This window comes from Myotis brandtii, unplaced genomic scaffold, assembly GCF_000412655.1.
Source record: "Myotis brandtii unplaced genomic scaffold, ASM41265v1 scaffold902, whole genome shotgun sequence".
Taxonomy (NCBI): domain Eukaryota; kingdom Metazoa; phylum Chordata; class Mammalia; order Chiroptera; family Vespertilionidae; genus Myotis; species Myotis brandtii.
Window position 1 is genome coordinate 3,995,424 of NW_005371709.1, and position 19,821 is coordinate 4,015,244.

Consider the following 19,821-nt stretch of genomic DNA (forward strand, 5'->3'; position numbering starts at 1 on the left):
TGGCTGGCAGTTAATTTGCATATCTCCCTGATTAGCCAATGGGAAGGGTAGCGGTCGTACGCTAATTACCATGTTTCTCTTTTATTAGATAGGATGTATAGCATGTCCCCAAAAAATGTATACACTAACAGCTGGTAACTCAATTGATGTTTCTTTTTAAATATATTTTATTGATTTTTTACAGAGAGGAAGAGAGAGGGATACAGAGTTAGAAACATCAATCAGCTGCCTCCTGCACGCCTCCTACTGGGGATGTTCCCGCAACCAAGGTACATGCCCTTGACCAGAATTGAACCTGGGACCCTTCAGTCCGCAGGCTGACGCTCTATCCACTGGAGCCAAACCGTTAGGGCTCAGTTGATGTTTTTTTCTTTTCAGATTTAACCCATTGGAATATATAATTATTCAAAGTGTGTATACATTTTTGGGGACACCCTGTATATTCCCTGTCTTTTAGCAATTACTGCTAGAATATTTACAGATGAAATCGTATGTCTGGGGCCTTGGGATTTGTATTGAAATAATGGTGGAGCTATACAAGGAGTATTGGAAAGTGAGATATTGGCCATGAGAGATAGTTGTTGACGAGGGGTGATGAGTACATTGGAATTCATAATACTGTTCTTACCACTTTGGTTAAGTATGAGACTTTTTGTAGTAAAACATTATTTTTTAAAATAATTTTGTGAGTTCCTGAACCAGGTTAAAGGGTTCAAGCATCAGGAATAATGGACGGGTTAGGAATATTGACTATATTTGCATCTTGACTCTTTGGTTCTTTCATGTGGATCTGTCCAAGGTAGGGAAAAAGTGACTGGGTCCTGGGCAGACAGAGCCGAACAGGGTGAGCATCTGTCTCTGGTCCAGCCAAAGGTGACTGTATCAGACATACCCCCTTAGGATTTGAATTCATCCGCTAAGTTTATGTTGCAATTTCAGCTCCAAACTTTTCTTCTGGCCTTTTTTGCCTGTAACAACTAGGCCTTCTGCAGACATCAAACTTCAACAGACACCATCAAGCCCCGGAGATGCCAAGCCTGGCTACACACCAGAATCCCTTATTAAAAACTTCTGATTTCTGTCTGCCACCTACCTGCCAGATTTCAGTTAGCATGTAGGAATCTATATTTTTACCAAACGACTTGGGTGATTCTTCCCAGGGCCAGCCCAGCGCTGGTCCATAAACCAGCATTTGGGATCCACTCAGTTGTCCATCCTACCTGCATTTCTTGTAAAGAGAGGAAAGAGATGTTACAAGTGACTCGTGGTGCCCTTTTCTTCCTCACTGTCAGGTGTCAGTGCTACAGAATCAAGGCCGAGAGATGATGCTGGTAACTAGTGGAGCCGTAGCTTTCGGCAAGCAACGCTTGCGCCATGAGATCCTTCTGTCTCAGAGCGTGAGGCAGGCCCTGCACTCGGGGCAGAACCAGCTGAAGGAGATGGTGAGTGCTGCTCCCTACCCCTTGGAATGGGCCCTCAGCCCTCCTTCCCTCTCTCTCAACTACACCTTGTCTGTTGGTATGTTCCAGGCAATTCCTGTCTTAGAAGCCCGAGCCTGTGCAGCTGCGGGACAGAGTGGACTGATGGCCTTGTATGAAGCCATGTTTACCCAATACAGCATCTGTGCTGCCCAGGTGAGAGGCTGGCCTTTCCAAGGGGCATGGGACCCGTGAGGGTGATTCCCTTGGAGCAAGAAGATCATGACCAGGGCTGTGGAGCCAGACCACCAGGAGACAGTCTGGGCTTCAGCACTTGCTAGCTGGGAGATCTGGAGAAAGTCTTTCAGTCTAACCTTTTTGTGCCTGTCTCTTCCTCTGAAAAATGAGGATAATACCAGTGCCTATGCCCGAGGGTTTTTCGATGGGCTTAATGAGAAAACACTACGTGAAAAGCATTTAATGCAGTGTTTAATAATAAGTGTTAGCTCTGGTTGTTGTACTAGTACCTCTTAGGGCTGCAGCTGCTAATTCTTCTGAAGATAGATATCTTTATTTCATTGGCTTGCTTCGCCTGGTAGTGGTTGCCTTAGATACCTGCTAAACATTGAAGGCAAAAGGAATGTTGGTGATTTGTTAGGTTTTTATTCATTCAGCAAATATTTTTGGGGTACCTATGATGTACCAAGGAATCTGTTAAGTCAGCCATGGTTCCAGTCCCCATGGAATTTAGAAATTTTTAGTGATTACCTCTGAATGTTCTAGAACCTTCTTCCTAACATTTCTTTTTTACCTAAATTTCCAGAATTTTAAAAAATTGTATTTTTCATCAACTAAACAACTACACACTGAATAGAAAAATCTAAATATCACAAAACAACTGAATGGTCACTTCACAAAACAACTGAAGATAACCTAACTCCCAAGGCTATTCTTTCAGACGCCCTTGCTGCCTCTGATCACTTACACAGGGGTTATTTTACACAAGTGATGTTATATGTGCATCTTTCACTTCCCATTGCTTTGTGTCCCCCTCATTTTCACAGTTGTTATTCAGTGATGTTCTGGAATTATACTAGCGTGTCCTTGAAAAAGTGAGCTGAAACAGAAGGCGTGGACTTGTCCACCTGTTTCCTGTGGCAGGAGACCCTACTCTCTGTCATCTTAGCTTTTGTATTTTTTTTTTTCTGTTAGCATAAATACAGTGAAAATCTCAATTTCTGTCACCTTTTATTAGTTCTTCTCTGCTACAATGCAATGACAGTTTAAGTCTTTAATTTTTTTAAAATGCCTGGAGCCAAATGAGGAAACTTACGTCCAGGAACTATGTTTTTTTTGTTTTGTTTTTAAATATATTGCATTGATTTTTCACAGAGAGGGAGAGGAATAGAGAGTTAGAAACATCGATGAGAGAGAAACATCAATCAGCTGCCTCCTGCACACCTCCTACTGGGGATGTGCCTGCAACCAAGGTACATGCCCTTAACTGGAATTGAACCTGGGACCCTTCAGTCCGCAGGCCGACGCTCCATTCACTGAGCCAAACCAGTTAGGGCCAGGAACTATGTCTTTGTTTTGTTGTGCTTTTTACCAGGTTTGATTTTTTTTTTTTTTCGGTGTTTTGGTTGTTGGTTTTTTGGTGTTTTGTGTTGTTTTTTTTTAGAAAATGTAAAATCATGAAGAGAATGTTAATGGATAGAACTGAGAAATATTCCCTGGACTAGACAAAATTTGAGGTGGACCTTAAAAAATAAGTAGGATTTTTAATACCAGGCATGTGTCCTGACTGAGAATCGAACTGGAACCTCCTGGTTCGTAGGTTGACACTCAACCACTGAGCCACGCTGGCCAGGCAGTTGTTAGTTTTTTAATATGTTTTTATTGCTGTTAGAGAAGAAGGGAGAGGGAGAGGGAGATAGAAGCATCAATGAGAGAGAAACTTCGATCAGCTGCCTCCTGTATGCCCCCAACTGGGGATCATGCCCTCAACCTGGACATTTGCCCTGACCAGGAATCAAACCAGCAACCTGTTGGTGCATGGGTCAACCACCACTGAGCCACACTGGTCAGGCTTTTTTTTTTTTAATAAAAGTTACATTAAAAGTCAGTGCACAGTAACCATTTCCATTAACGATGTGGAAGAAAGAGCTCTGCCCCTTCCACTTTCCAGCAAGCATCCGCCCTGGGCCCCTCTCTTTGCCTTCCCCACTGTCTTATCTACCAGAAGTGTTTGCCCTTTGTACCTTATCCTGTGGTTCCTTGTTTTCTTTACTAATCTCGTTTTGAAGACCATTTTCAGGGGCTGTGGAAATCTCCAGTAAGTTATCAGGTTAAAGACTTAAAACAAGTAAAGCAGCTTATTTTTCCTTCATAGACGTGACACTGATTTGCATGGTAACAGGTTGTCCTCCGGGCACATTCTTTTCTCCCGTGGGGCTCTTGTCTCCTATCTCTTGCTTGTTCAATTGTTTGAGCAATAGGTATTTTCCCTGGACCTTTATACCTTCTGCTCACCTCTCCTACATACATGTGTTTACTTTTATTGTTTGACCTTTCACCACCAGGACTAGAATCCGTTGTTTGCTTTTAACTCAGTCCTGTTTTCTATAGGACTAAGCTTTTCTGAAGAGGAGTTCATGATCCATCCTTACAAAAACAGGCCCTATTCCATCTTACCCAAACCCTCACCATTTTTATTCTCCATCCCAGCAGCTGGCACAGGGCCTGGCATTCCAGAGGTACTCAATAAATATTTCATGGAATGAGTGAGTGAATTACTTCCCTTAGACATTACCATTTTGTCTTCTTCACTCACATTTTGTATGTCATTCAGGCTGCTGTTACCTTAGTTACCATTGCCCAATCCCAGTTCAGGGCTCAGCCTTTCCCACTGTTTCAGTCCCTTCCTCCTGGACCACCTGCCTCCAACCTTCCTACTTCAGCCTGCCTTTCACCACAAGAGCCCCCTTCCTTAACCATCAGAGGGTTTTTGGTGAAGCATTTTTTCATGAGCTTCAGGGTTTGTTGCCATTTAGTTTCTTGACATCATCCCCCTTTACCTCTCTCCCCTGCTAAACCCTGCCGGAAACTTGGATTCAGGCAGGAAAGCAGAGCTGACCACCAGCTCTCCACTCTGCCCATCCCCTCCCCTGAGCTAAGTGACATTTAGCCCTTCTTTCAGTGTGTGACTAGAGGGTCACCTCCATACACCTCTCAGATTAGCCCACATGCTCTCACACAGTCTTTGTAAACTCCAGTAGTGGTCGGCCGCAGAGCGAGAACAGTGATGACACAGCCCTATTTCCTTTTATCTCAGACACTTCCCAGCAGGGAAAACCATTCATTCATTCGCTCGCCAAATGTTTCTGTGCCTGAATCAGATGCTAGGATACAAAGGTATTTTAGAAGTTAATGACATTCATTACTTTCCCCCAAAGCCCTCCAAAGTAGATGCATTAATTTTTCTTAATTTTGTAAATGGATGAGATTTGGTAGTGCCCTGAGAATTAAAGTACTTTTACAAGAAGTCCTGAACATCATTAAATCTTCCAAATCATTCTAACTTTTCCCTCATATCTAGAATAATTGGGTAGGCATCCAAAGATGTGTGTTCCATTCCAATCTGTGTAGGATCGCAGAATCCTAATGTTTAACTTCTCCAGTTTTAGCATTTTTTTAAGCGATACCTAGGAATTTCATCATTTTTCTCCCTCGTGTTTTTGATCTATTTAAACCTTTTAGATTTTGGTGACCAATTTGGATTTCCACGATGAACAGAAGCGCCGGAACCTCAATGGGACACTTCATGAGCTCCTCCGAATGAACATCGTCCCCATTGTCAACACGAATGACGCTGTTGTCCCCCCAGCTGAGCCCAATAGTGATCTCCAGGGGGTAAATGTGGGTAAAATGCTCCAAAGGGTCGAGCATGCCAGAGACACTAACGCCACGAGGTGCTGCATGTACTAACACCGCAAGTCTGACCCTAACGAGGTGGAAATTGGGAGCGAGTGGTGTCCTGACCAGTGGGGCCCAAGCTCTCCTGGAGTCAGAGGGTTTCCTTCAACTGGTTAGGTGTGATCGTGATGGAAGATGCTGCCGTGAGCATGGCTTATGTATGTCAGTGGATAGAAAGGTGCATGTTTGGAAAGGGGGGCTGCCAGAGAATGGTGTTTTGCAGACAGAGGGGCCTGCAGAGCCTGGCTGAGTGCTTCTGTGAACTTCCTTTTGAACTGTGTAGTTCACTCACGACTTTTCACCTGCATTCCAGGTTATTAGTGTCAAAGATAATGACAGCTTGGCTGCCCGGCTGGCGGTGGAAATGAAAACTGACCTCTTGATTGTTCTTTCAGATGTGGAAGGTACAAAGTAACGCCTTTTCCTTTTATCCAGCCTTTGTTGTAAATACGACATGTGTGAGCATGAGTTTTCCTCTTTCTTTGAATCCTTCTGATCTTTTTTTCTATGGGACATAATTTTCTGAGCCATGTGGTCTGACGAAGGGTTTTTTATGGCTCAGAAGAAGGTGGGGGAGTCTGGGAAATGCAGTTTAAATGCTGAAAGATTGTCATTTTCCAACACTTTCATTTTGTTTTTTATAACAGCTTTATGGAGAATTAATTCACAGACCATACCATTCACCTATTTAAAGTTTACATTCCAGTGATTTTTAGTGTCTTCATACAGTTTTTCAACCCTCACCACAATTTTAGAACATTTTTATCCCCACCACAAGAATCCCATCCCCATTAACAGTCACTGTTCACTTCCCCAGAGACTCTCCAGCCCCATGCAGCCCTCAGTCTACATGGTCTCTATTGATTTGCCTGTTCTGGACATTTTATATAAATGGAACCATACACTAATGCTGCTTTGAACCTTCATGTACAAGTGTTAGTGTGGATGTATTTTTTATTTTACTGAGGAGCAGAATTGTTGGATCATAAGGTGTAACTCTTTGGAAGAAGTGCCAGACTGTTTTTCAAACCATGTATATACCATTTAGCCATGCAAACCATTTCCAGAATGGTACAAAATGCGCCCTTTTACAGTCCCACTCACAATAGACAGGGCTCTTGTTTCTCCACATCCACAACACTTACCTCTTGTCATCTGCCTTTTTTATTATAGCCATCCTAGTGGGTGTGGAGTGGTACATCATCTTACTTTTTATCACTTTCAGTTTTTAATGTAATTCATAAGACATATTGTTTTAAATTGGAGCCACTGCAGAAAATCTAGGCTGTGTGGCCACCTTGGCTTATGTATTACTCCCTTTCTTCCTCCTCAGGGAGGGGCCCCTTGTGGCTCCAGTGGACTCTCCATTCACTCTTCCACTTTGCTGAGTTGTACCCATTTACATTTTGACCCATAAAGAACATGATAGCTGTGTCAAAATAGGCCAAATCTACAGGATCCTCAAAGTCTCCCATTACATTCCCTGGAGGTCTGAAAAGCCTATTGAGTACCCAGCCCACCCCCCAGGCAGGCTAACCTGTGCCAAGGACATGGCCATGCTCTGAGGCTGGCAAACATTCACTTATTAAGCTGGTTATAAAATATGCAAGGTGCGTCCTGGAGTTGTTCCTCAGTGGGGTGGACTTCTGGAACCCCCCATTCTCCTTCCTGGGTAGAGTTGATGGAACAGAATTCTTCTGGAGGGGTTAAGTACAGAGTGGTTGGCAGTGCCCGGGAGGCCTCTCTTGGACTTCCATTAAAACAGTATGATTGACCCTTGTTTACTTTTTAGGCCTCTTTGACAGCCCCCCAGGGTCAGATGATGCAAAGCTCATTGACACATTTTATCCTGGAGATCAGCAATCTGTGACATTCGGCACCAAGTCCAGAGTGGGAATGGGTGGCATGGAAGCCAAGGTAAGAATCTGGTGCCTTTACCGCCTGTAACAGTTATAGAGCCAAAATACCATTTTTACTTTTGTAATTCTTTGTGGGCTAATGGTGCACATGCTAGGCACATACACAATTACGTATGCACATATCTAAATATAGGCTTAATGCATATTGTGTACCTGTATTTAGTCATGTTTGTGTATGCATTCTCTTTTATTAATATTATATAGAGTGAGTGTTCATATTGTAAACTCCTTAAGGACAAGGTCTGTATAGTTTTCATAATTCATAAATCCTCTAATGTTATCAGCTCAAATATTTTTTGATGACATCTTGCAAAAGTTCTTCTCTCCCATTAATTTTTCTAAGAAGTTATGCCCTTAAGGTACAGCCTCATGTGTAGCAATGGTAGAGATGAGGACAAAAGCCCCATTTACAAAAGCTAAAAGTACTCAGCTTCAGACTTGGCCAAACACCCGACGGGACACTGAGTTGAGGCTCAGTGCGTCAGATGTGGACATGGGGCGTCCCAGTGTAGAGTCTTGGAGAGAGGACACGTTGAGCACGAAGGGCAGACTGGTTCACTTTTAGGCAGCACATGCTACAGTTGAATTGGAAAGAGTGATGGGCTGGGTGTGTTTTCGGAGCTTCTTAAATTGTATTCTTAAATTGCTCCGTATCACATTGCATTTTAAATATTTTGCAAATTTAAAGTGCAGGTGACAAGACCCTACAAAGATCTGAGTCTCATCTTTGGGTCTAACCTCTCCTTTAGGTGAAAGCGGCCCTCTGGGCTTTGCAGGGTGGCACTTCAGTGGTTATTGCCAATGGAAGCCACCCAAAAGTGTCTGGGCATGTCATCACAGACATCGTAGAGGGAAAGAAAGTTGGCCTGACCAGGAATTTAACCGTGACCTCCTGGTTCATAGGTCGATGCTCAACCACTGAGCCACGCTGGCTGGGCCGACAGGATCTCATTTTACTTTACAATATAGCACTGTGAGGTAGCTACTATATATTATCCTGATTTTACAGAGGAGAAAAATGAAGCAGTTTTCACATGCCTGAAACCATGGCCAGTGACAGATCTGGATTTAAACCCAAATGGACTGTGTCTGTAAAATAGTTGTAGAATAGTTTATGCAGCCTGTGATGAAAGACAGCTCATCTCCTAGTGTGCGGTCTGCCCAGGGTTAGCAACAGGCCCAACAGAAATGCCCTCAAGGTGCTAATGGTAGAGTGAGAGGGCTGACAACTAAATATGTAGAGCCAGATAGGCCCTCACTCTGTCTCGGCCTTTTCCTAGTTCTCTGTCTTTGGTACCCTAAAATAATGGGGATTGGTGTTAATGGGGCTTTTTATTTTATTTTCTCTTGAATAAATATGCCTTAAATTAAACATCCAAGTTAGTTTTATACCCTTCAAAGAAACCTAGCAAGGCTCATCAACATTATTCCCATTCCTTAACACATGTTTGAGTCATTGCTTTGGAACTTCCTGTAGAATTTACATCTGGTCTTTTGAATTTTTGTAGTATTGGCAAGTCATAAAATAAATTCTCGGAAATGGAAATCCTGTCCATTAATTTAAAGTAAAAGAATTGATGACATCCTGTCCATTAATTTAAAGTAAAAGAATTAAAGATTAAAATAATGCAGAAACATAGACAGCAATCGTCACTGTTCTTGATGCCTTCCAGACTTAGAAACATGTCATGTTTGATCAATAGGATCCCACCATACATACTGTTTTGTAGTTTTCCTTTTTCACAAACTGTATTCTTCATATCATATCATATAGCTATTGATGTTAACTGCATGGTAGCCCACTGCCTGATTTTATAGGTAGAACCCAGATTCCCACTAATATAAAAATGCTGTGATAAGTATTCTCATTACATGGAAGTTCACTCCTGCAGATGACAAGTTTCTGGAGCCGAACTTGCACAAAAGGTGTAGGTTTACATACCTTTATATGGCAAACTATTACCCCCCAGAAAAGCTGTGTAAATGGCATGTCCTTGTTTTCCCTTAATTCCATGTCTGTTCAAAGACAGCGCCACACGTCCAGTAGGACAGTTGCTGCTGCCCAGGTCTCCTCCTTTATCATCATGCATTTTTACACCCCCAGGGAGACTTGCACCTCCTCTGCTGAAACGATTGAGCCTCTCCACGTCTAAGTTGAACAGCCTGGCCATCGGTCTGCGGCAGATTGCAGCCTCCTCCCAGGACAGCGTGGGGCGCGTTTTGCGCCGGATCCGAGTTGCCAAAAACTTGGAACTAGAACAAGTGACTGTCCCAATCGGAGTCCTACTGGTCATCTTCGAGTCTCGCCCCGACTGTCTACCCCAGGTATGTGACTAATGCCGAGATAAATCTCCCAAAGATTCTTCTTCTTTTTTTTTTAAGTAAGAACGTTTTATCTCTCCCCCACCCCACCCCCAAAAAATAACATTTTTAAAAAATATATTTTTACTGATTTCAGAGAAGAAGGGAGAGGAAAAGAGAAGTAGAAACATCAGTGATGAGAGAGAATCATTGATTGGCTGCCTCCTGCACACTTCTTCCCACTGGTCGAGCCCACAACCTGGGCATATGCCCTTGGTCAGAATTGAACCTGGGACCCTTCAGTCTGCAGGCCAACGCTCTATCCACTGAGCCAAACTGGCTAGGGCCAAAAAAATAATTTTTGAGACTTTATTCTTAGGTTGTTCTTAAGGTAATTCATGTTACTGGCTTTACCAATAATTCTAAAGTAAGTATTTATATGTACATTATACAGTTGAAGAAACTGAAGTTTATAGGAGGTAATACTATTGTGAAACTTATTAATGTGGATCTGGGCCTTAACCCCAGATGAATCTCCCTGACCACAGTAGCCCCTTCCAAGTATATTAGCTCACTAGGCACTTTGTTCCCTCACCCCAGAGTCCCTGCTAGCCTCCTGCAGGTCCTTCATCTCATAGTTGGCTTTGCCCATGCGAAAGAGGGCCCTTTATCATCAGTGTCTCAGATGGCTTCCTGAAGGTACATCTTAGAAAAAGAATGTCTAGTAAAGATGTAAACTATAATATAATCCTCTTTCAGGAATCTGACATATCACAGGCTCATGTTGAGAAACCATGTATTAAAGAGCTTGCCAAACAGCCATGTTCTTGTTGCCCTAAACTTTCTCCCAGAAATCTGAGAACATCCCCCACTGGACTGTCTAGTACGATACCAGCTCTTTCTTTGGACAAGCCGCGAAGTCTCAGGGAGAAAGTCTGTTTAAAAACAAACAAGCAGTACTCTTTACTCCATGGCATCAGTGACCGTGGGAGTCCAGCGTGCTCTGTGGAGGATTCTCCCTGAGGACCTAAAACCAGCCTGTTCACCACCCAGCCCCTTCTGACCTGTCTCCGCAGTGCCCCAGGGAGAACTGCACAGCCCCCTCTGCTGGTGGAAACGAGTCCCAGTCTCTGTGCAGCCGTGTCCATGAAGTCTCCCTGCTCCCTTTTAGCCACACTAGCTGATACTTCACCCGGTAAAGGTTTCCTCTTTGGCCCACTAAGGTTCCTCGCTTGGATAGCATCACAGAATCCTGAATCCTAAAAGTTGTATGCAGAATTCAGTGGGTTTGTGCATTTATCTGGAGAACGTACATAACTTTTTTAAGGGCTTCATGAGCAACAAAAAAACAAAGATTAAGAGCCACTGATCTGGAGGTGAACAGTTTCAGGCACACAGTGTTTTTAGGAAAGTGTCTTTCGCTACTTAAAAAACCCAGGTAGGTTCTCCTTTACCCCAGAGCACTCAGAAAGTTAAGCTCCAGGCCTTGGGTGACCAGGTCAGTGACTGATCCTCCTCCCAGATGGCCTGCTTCTTCCTTCCCAGACAGGTTGTGCTCCGTTCCCAGCATCTCCGCCAGAGCTGGCAGGAGCCTGGTCCTCTCCAGGTTCTCAGCACCAGGCGTTCAGAGCTCTCAGCACCGTGACAGGGCCAGAGTAACATGTGGCCAGCAGTGCTGCCCACCCTCTGCTCAGCAGGTGGAGCAAGCACCTGGGTCAGGAGGCAGCTGAGCACCCTGTCCTCCACTGTGGCCACCTTAGGGAGAGGCCTGTGACCCTGGCCTCTTAACTCAGGTTACTTTGCTGATGGTGCTAAGGAAGACTCAGAGTTTAGTTTCTAAGATCTGGGTGGTTTGGTTCCAGTCAGGGTCTCCTATCCCCAAGATTATACAGGATAGGCCTTATGAAGTGATTGACACTGTGCTCGGCACAGAAGAAGTGCTCAGTGCATGCTAACGTTGCTGTCACTATTACTGCTTTTCCCTTTGGTTCACTGCTCTCCCCTTTGACCTGCAGGTGGCAGCCTTGGCTATTGCAAGTGGTAATGGCTTGTTACTCAAAGGGGGGAAGGAGGCTGCACACAGCAACCGGATTCTTCATGTCCTGACCCAGGAGGCTCTCTCGATCCATGGAGTCAAGGAGGCCGTACAGCTGGTAGGTCCCTGAGAATGAGCCATGTTGGGTTCAAAGGAGCCAGGTCCGGTCTTTGGGTATTTGAAGCAAAGCTTAGGCCATGTGAGTCTGAGCCACTTCCATGGGCGGGCTTAATTGAAGTGGCAGCAGGTCCTGTTTGTCTACTGACATTGGACAGTGCCAGATGGGTCTTCAGTGGCTTCGGAAGGCTACTCTCACATAACTGTGTCCTGGCACTATTGACTTCATAAGAATGCCTATTAGCCCTTCATCGTTTAGGTCACAGGGCAACAGGAATACCAGCACTGGAGTGTGAGGCCTGGGTTCTGCGCACTGGCAGAGTCATTTAGGCCAAGTCAGATGAGATCAATTTTTATGAAAGTTTGTCATAAACCATCATGTAAATATTAGGTCATGCTGTTATTATTATTACTATTATTATTGTTGTTGTTGTTGTTATTTTAACCATTGTCTTATACTCCTCAATTATCAAATAGAATTTCTGAACTAGATAGTAAGAGCTGCAAATTATTGAACACCTGCTATGGGCAAGGCACTTTCTTATCTCTCACTTAATCCTCTCAACGACCCTATGAGAAAAATATCGATTTTAGGCCCATTTTATAGATGGAAAAAAGTAGGCACAGAGGTTAAGTAAGTCACAGTCTGTAGTAGTTTAGATTTGGGCTTAGGCTGGCTCAGATCCTTCTCTGTTCCATCGAGGCTACTCGCTCCCACATTGCAGGGTTCTTTGGGCTGCTGGGTGAGGGCCTTTAAAACGGCTGCATCACATGCTCACCGATAAGAGTCTGGGTTTTTCTCATGGCAACATAGTGGTGGATCCAAATCCCAGCTCTGCCACCTCCTAGCTTAATTCAGAGGCGTCTGCCTCCCTCCTTCCTATTGATGTACAACATATATGCAGTAAGTATACAGATCTTATGTGATTTTGTCGATATGTACATGCACATATATAACCACCAGCCATATCAAAATACAAGACATTTCCAGTACCCCAGAGGCTCCCAGGTGCCCTTGCCTGTCAGTATGCCCCTCACCACCAAACTGCTCTTTTACTTCTTTCACGTTCAGTTTCTTTTGCCTGTTCTTGAACTTCATATCACACAATGCACTCTTTTACATTGTATTTCTTTTCTTCATTATGATGCCCATGAGCTTTATCCACGTTGTTGCACCTAGCAGTAGCTTCTCTGTCACTATCGTGTAGTATTCCGTTTACATGCATATACTAATTTGTCCTTTCTTCTGTTAACAAACATTTGGGTTGTTTCCAGCTTTGGATTATGCAGATTAGAGTTGCTGTGAGCATTTTCGTAAACGTAAATTTGTATTTCTCTTATAAGTAACATGACCATATAGGGGACAATGAAAAATCAAGAAGATAAAAAGATACCCACAATGTCATTGTCCTTAACATAAGCACTTTCGTTAGCCCAGCCAGCATCCCAGGGTTGAGGTTGTCAGCAGAAGCCATGAAGAACCATGACTCCCTAGCAAGACCCAACTTGTCACTAAGGCTGTGGTTAGAGAATCACCAGGGCAGCCACTTCCTCTTGTGATCCTCATCACATGGCATAATCTGTGCCTCCTCTAATTCCAGAGGTGGCACTTTTACCTCTCCTGGCATTTAAAACGTTATCTGCCCAGTGTATGGCTGGTTGTGTCCCAGCCCCCTCTTCCCTACTAGATTCTGAGCTGCTGGAGGCAGGGGCCGGGTCCTGCCTGTGGTCATGCCCAGCAAAGCACTTAGTACGCAGAGTTTGGTGAGCATTTGCTGGATAGCGTTGATTCCCATGATCAGGGACTAGTCTTATTTTGGAACAAGTTTTCACAGTGCCTGATTAGTGCTCAGGAGGTGCAGACATGTGACTGTAATGGGGATATTTCATGGGTTAGAAGATACTCTCTTCATCTTTTTATTCTCTGTCTCTTCAGGTGAATACCAGAGAAGAAGTGGAAGATCTTTGCCGACTAGACAAAATGATAGATCTGATCATTCCACGCGGCTCTTCCCAGCTGGTCAGAGATATCCAGAAAGCCGCCAAGGGGATCCCGGTGATGGGGCACAGTGAAGGGATCTGCCACATGTATGTGGATTCAGAGGCCAGTGTCGATAAAGCCTCCAGACTGGGTGAGCTGGACAGGGTCCCCTGTTCTACAGGCAAAATATTTGTCAGGTCCTCTGTGGTGCTGGATCGTGTTAATAAAAACAACTCTTTGTTCTCTTTCTTTAGTCAGAGACTCTAAATGTGAATATCCAGCTGCCTGTAACGCTTTGGAGACTCTGTTGATCCACCGAGACCTGCTGAGAACACCCCTGTTTGACCAGATCATTGATATGCTGCGAGTGGAACAGGTAAGACAAGCTCGCAGGATCGCACCACTTCCTGCCTCCCACGTGGAGACTGAGCCTGTGAGACTGGACCAGGAGCATCCCCACACCTATTTTGACACAGCTGTCATGTTCTTTATTTTATTAAAGTTATAAACAACCAATACCCGTAAGTTTCCAACATAGACGTATGCTCCATCTTACATTCCTATTCCTAGATGCTCCCCAGACAAAAATGGACAGCCTAGGTTTTCCGTCAGATGTATCGGATGTCCTGGCAGAGTTCTGTGCAGCAGCCGGGAGAAGGACTGCTGGCCTTGGTCGCTTTGACCTGCAGCACGTGTTTCTTCCCTTCCATCCTTTCCTGGAAAAGAGGCTCTAGTCAGCTATCAGTGTGGCATGGGCCCAGTGAGAACCTGAGAGCATTGTGGGAAAATGAGAATGCACCGCTCAAATTAAAAGGGAGTCAGGGCACATGCTCACTGCTGGGCCTCACTCTACACTAGTGGCCTCTGATCGGGCCTGCTGTTGATCCCGGGAGAGGTGTGAGCTTGCTTTCTCACATGGGTTTCTGTTGTTGCCCCTGGACTTTCTCTGTTCCAGGTGAAAATTCACGCAGGCCCCAAGTTCGCTTCCTATCTGACCTTCAGCCCCTCGGAAGTGAAGTCCCTCCGAACTGAGTACGGGGACCTGGAGCTGTGCATTGAGGTGGTGGACAGCGTCCAGGAGGCCATCGACCACATCCACAAGTACGGCAGCTCCCACACGGACGTCATCGTCACGGAGAACGGTCAGTGCCAGATGCTGCAGCGGAGGCGCTTGCTCTCTCTGCCTTCGTCTCCACAGTGGTTCTCCTCTCGGTGCCTCCTGGTCTGCAGGAAACGGAACTGAGCAAACTGATGATAACGCTGGCTGTCGGTTGCATTTGCTGCTTTGCTGAGTGCTCTCACATCTGTTACCTCATTCTATAGCGACAGTAGTCCCGTGGGAGGAGGCGGGAAAGAGACTATTAGCTCCACTGGAAAGATGACTCCTGCATTAGAGGTGCTACCGTTTAATCCACACAACAGTCGTTCTAAGTTATTGGAATAAGCCCATTTTACAGCTGAGGAAACCAAGGTTCAGGAGAGTAAGGGCAGAACCAGTGCCATAGTCATTCATTCACTCTACAGATATGTATTGCAGGACATGCCTAGGTTTCAGGCCCAGTGATTAAGGAAGCCGGTGTGGCCCCCTCAGGGAATTTACAGTTCACTTATTGGGGAATCACAACAGCACTAATAGAAACAGCTAACATTTACAGAGCACCTGTGTGCTAGACTGCGATGAGTGCTTTGTGGATGTCAGTTCCTCTTATTCTCTCCACACACTGTAAGCGAGGTCATTGTCAGTCCCCATTTTACTTAGGCACAGAGAGGTTCAGAAACCTGCCCAAGGTCACCTAGCTAGTGGGTGTGAACTTGGACTTCAGACTTAAACACTCTGGGTCCAGAGCCTCTAAATAGTGTAGACAGGCCATGGCAGCAGCAAGGGTATCTCTGCAGTGGGAGCTCCCAAGCAGCTATGCTTTCCACAGCAGTGACTGATGAAGCCGATCTACCGTAATAGTGTAGACAGGCCATGGCAGCAGCGAGGGTATCTCTACAGTGGGAGCTCCCAAGCAGCTACGCTTTCCACAGCAGTGACTGATGAAGCCGATCTACCGTCTTCCTCTTTGGGTTTTTCACAAATCCGTGTTTAACACGCGGGGAAGCCCCTTGGTGCCTGGACCCTGCCCCGGTCAGTTCCAGGTGAGGGGCTGGAAGCAGGGTGTTCTCTGTGGATCATCCTAACTCAGTTCCTTCTCTTTCTGCTGCAGAGAAAACTGCAGAGTTCTTCCTGCAGCACGTTGACAGTGCCTGTGTGTTCTGGAACGCCAGCACCCGCTTCTCCGATGGCTACCGCTTCGGGCTGGGTAAGGACTCTGGTCATGGGAGAAAGGACCACTGTTGTCCAAGGAGCATGGTGAGGGTGGAGGAGACAGCTCACCTCTGTGGTCACATGCTTGGTCAAGAGAAGAGAGAGTTGTGGGAGGGTGGGTACGTGAGAGAAAATAGTAGCTGATAAAGTCCTATGCTCTGGGTGTTTCACATATTAAGAAGGTAGGTACTTGGATGTTCTTTTTCATAGATGGGGAAACTGAGGTTCAAGGAGGTGAAGTAACTTGTACAGAGTCATGCAGCTGGCATTCAAACCCAGACTTGTGCAGCCCAAAGCCCCGGTCACTCCCACCGCAGTGCAGGCAGACCACAGCCTGTCTCCATACACCGGTGGTAGCAGGTATCTGTGCCAAGGCCCGTTGAGAGCACTGCGATTGCAGGCTTCCTTTAGGGAGACACAGCCAGGTTGCCTCAGAGCTAGGAGTTCCACATGAGGACAGGACTAAGAAGGTGTTCGTGCCTATGCTGGGCTTACATGTCAGCATCGAAAACAGACAGGTAAGCCCAGGGGTGCGAGGTTTACTTCTAAAGCAGCCTGAAATAAAAGCTTCTGAAAGACACCCTTCTCCCCTTCCATCTTTCACCAAAGCATGGCTCAGTGGTTGAACATTGACCTATGAACCAGGAGGTCATGTTTCGATTCCCGGTCAAGGCACATACCCGAGTTGCAAGCTCGATCCCCAATGGCGGAGGGGAGGGCTGGGGGGGTGGGGGGCTGCAGGAGGCAGCCGATCAATGATTCTTTCTCATTGTTGATGGTTCTCTCTCTCTCTTTCTCTCTCTCCCTCTCTCTGAAATCAATAAAAATATATTTTAAAAAATAATAATAATAATAAAATCTCCATCCCCAGTAGTTAGGGCTTTTTCAGACCATCTCTGGTGTTCAGGGGTGCCATTAAACAAAGCTCCAATAAGGCAGGTAAACTAATCTGAGAAATAGTTTCAGCACTTGAAGCATTGCAATCCCTCTGAACTTTTGAATAGATGATCTGCCTAAAGAAATAGTTCTCACTGAATTGTTAAATGTTATTAAAGGGAATTTTACTCAGTTATTCTTAGTCATTAGACACTTTATTTTTAGTTCCCTGTCTCTATTGTGTTGTGGTTTTGATTTAATATCATATCACTTGCACTGAATTTTGTATTCCATGGTCTTGAAGAAGAAATAGCAGCATACGTTTAAGGGCTGAGGAGCCCAGCTTGGAAGCGAAAGTCAAGATGCAGGGAGAGCAAGAGATCCTCCATCGTCTTTCTGTCCCCAGCTCAGAGCAGAAGCTCAGGCTCTGGTTGAGTCAAATGCATTAGTAACACTGGCAGATAATACTTATTGAGCATTTACTGTATCCCCAGCACTGTGTAAAGTGCATCATATGCAGTGTCTCCCTTAGCTCTCCATAATGGATCTATTATTTTACTCATTTTTTTAATGACAAAAATCAAAGCATGAAAGATGATCAAGGCAACACGCCCAGAGTCACATGGTCTCTACATTATTTAACAGAATTTGAATGTGGTGCTCACAGGCTCCTTGCCAACCACTACCCCAAGCTCATCCCCACTCGGGTCTCCTCGCTCCTCTCTGCCTGCAGCACCCTGTACCTGCCCCTCCCTAGCTGGCTCCTCATTGTTCAGGTTTCAGCAGAAACGCAGCTTCTCAGGGAGGCGCTCGATCCCTGCCCACCCTGCCCAGTGTGGCCCCCACAGGCCCGCACAGTCTGTCACAGCATCCTTCACCCATCACACATGAGTTCTTGGCTGCCTTGTCCACAAGAACATAAGCTCCACAAAAACAGGACTGTACCAGTTATTCACCACCTTATCCCCAGGGCCAGTACATGCTCGGTACAGTTGTGATGGACACGGGATCCTGCCTTCCCCGTGGGAGGTGCAGAACACTGAGCCAGACCCAGGAAGACTGATGCCCATGTCTGAGCCAGGAGCGAGAGGGGTGGGAGATGAGCAACACCCTTCCATGTATTCAGTTTAGTGCTAAGAATTATGGGGGATCCTCGAGAACATACCTTTTTCTAGGATTTGAAGAATATTTAAGGAGATGAAACCTCCATACTAAACATTGTCATATAACTCAGAAAATGCCCCAATGCCAAATTATGGTGCACAGTCCAGACACTGAACAGGTAGCAGAGAGAGCACTTCTGGTAAAGCACAAGAGCCCACACGCTGGGTTTCATGAGAAGAAGGAGGTTCGGCATGATGTACAGCGACCAGAGAACACGTGGGGACAAGCTCAAGCTGGCCGGGAGGATGGGCAGGTGTGGGCAGCGGGCGGGCAAGGGGCTGGTGAGCAGACAGGAAGCCGAGGCGGGAAACGCCACACCCTCACCCGTGCTTCTTTGCAGGAGCTGAAGTGGGAATCAGTACCTCACGAATCCACGCTCGGGGACCAGTAGGACTTGAGGGACTGCTTACTACTAAGTGGCTGCTGCGAGGGCAGGACCACGTGGTCTCGGATTTCTCCGAGCATGGAACTTTAAAATACCTTCACGAGAACCTCCCTGTTCCTCAGAGCAACACCAACTGAGAGCCGCAGAGGAGAGCGGGTGTTCCGAGAGGTCCTCACCGCTGAGCTCGCTTCGGGACCTCGGGCTGAGCCGGTCGCAGCTCCCGCTCCCGAAGGCCTTCCTGCTGTGGGCTCATTTTGGCAGCATTGGTCTTGGCTAATGACTTGCAATCCAGCTCACCGTTTTCTTTTCCTCTTTTTAAGTTAGAAAATAATTATTATGGATAGGGACTTTCTTAATTGCTCTAAATAGGGACTTTGCTTTGCATAGTCCAGTTTTCTTCAGTGATAGAAACAAAGGTCTGGTCTCCAATGTAAGAAGCAATGGAAAAATTATGGCCGCTTCTCCCCTTTTTACTGCCTCAGTGAGGTAAAGTCTCCCTTGGCATTTGGTTGGTACCAGAGCCAGCCATACCTAATACATGTTTCCACATTTCTTTCACACTCGGAGTCATCTTCGAAAAGGAAAGGTCTGGCACTTAGACGAGGGGCACCATTCTCATCAAAAACAATCACCAAAATGGGCCAAATCATCTCCACTGGGAGGTTGATCTTTTGTATTTATTTGTGGAGTAACTATAAGCATTCCGGACGCTCGCAGCCTCTCCGGGTCCAGGAGATTGGCAATACTTGTGATGCAGTTGGAACCTGGAGCTCAGACAGGTGTGGGTGTCAGGGTGAAGTATCTGACAATTATGCTTGAAATTTTTATATGAATTTTTGTCATCCTATCCTTTCCCTCCAAAATAAAATTAGAGGATTATTTTAATACTTTGGATTGTTCCCCCTTTTTGAGAAATAAAGTTCTTATGAAAAGCCTGTGTGCCGGGTTAACATTTTCTCCCTCATTGGCGATTCCCCGCTCCCTCCCTTTCCCTGTCTGGCAGCCCTCACAGCCTTGCTTTTACACATTGTCTCCCTGGAAGCTGGTTGGGAGACAGCCGGCCCCTCTGCCTCGACAGCGCCAGTGCAAGCAGCCAGGCAGGTGCCAGGGAGACTAGACGAGAGGCGGGAGAGGAAAATGCCAGGACTCTAAGGACTAAAAGCATGGCGATGGTCTGAAGTCGGGGGGTGTACGACACGAGTATGCCACCATTGTGCCAGGTCTGCACAGTGTCCACCTGGATGACCAGAGCCCCAGCTGACCTCCCTCACCTCAGGGTCACCTGTTACATTGGCAGCTCTCACCCCTCACCTTCCTCCCGGCTCCTGTTCTTGGGGTC

The 19,821-nt window shown here is 45.8% G+C and overlaps 1 protein-coding gene across 2 annotated transcripts in view; it reads left to right on the forward strand.

Moving 5' to 3' along the window:
* ALDH18A1 (aldehyde dehydrogenase 18 family, member A1) overlaps positions 1-19,419 on the forward strand; it is a 31,308-nt gene extending 11,889 nt beyond the window's left edge. Inside the window, exons 3-15 of one of the 2 annotated variants that reach the window (XM_005885441.2) lie at positions 1,293-1,442; positions 1,530-1,634; positions 5,178-5,336; positions 5,707-5,797; positions 7,186-7,310; positions 8,062-8,285; positions 9,343-9,637; positions 11,629-11,766; positions 13,702-13,897; positions 14,001-14,122; positions 14,702-14,888; positions 15,957-16,052; positions 18,438-19,419. In XM_005885441.2, coding sequence (XP_005885503.1) covers positions 1,293-1,442; positions 1,530-1,634; positions 5,178-5,336; positions 5,707-5,797; positions 7,186-7,310; positions 8,062-8,285; positions 9,343-9,637; positions 11,629-11,766; positions 13,702-13,897; positions 14,001-14,122; positions 14,702-14,888; positions 15,957-16,052; positions 18,438-18,619 — 2,070 coding nt within the window. In that variant the 3' untranslated portion in view covers positions 18,620-19,419. The remainder of the gene's footprint in view (positions 1-1,292; positions 1,443-1,529; positions 1,635-5,177; positions 5,337-5,706; positions 5,798-7,185; positions 7,311-8,061; positions 8,286-9,342; positions 9,638-11,628; positions 11,767-13,701; positions 13,898-14,000; positions 14,123-14,701; positions 14,889-15,956; positions 16,053-18,437) is intronic. The other variant, XM_005885442.2, reaches the window with a different exon arrangement.
* Positions 19,420-19,821: the final 402 nt, after the last annotated feature.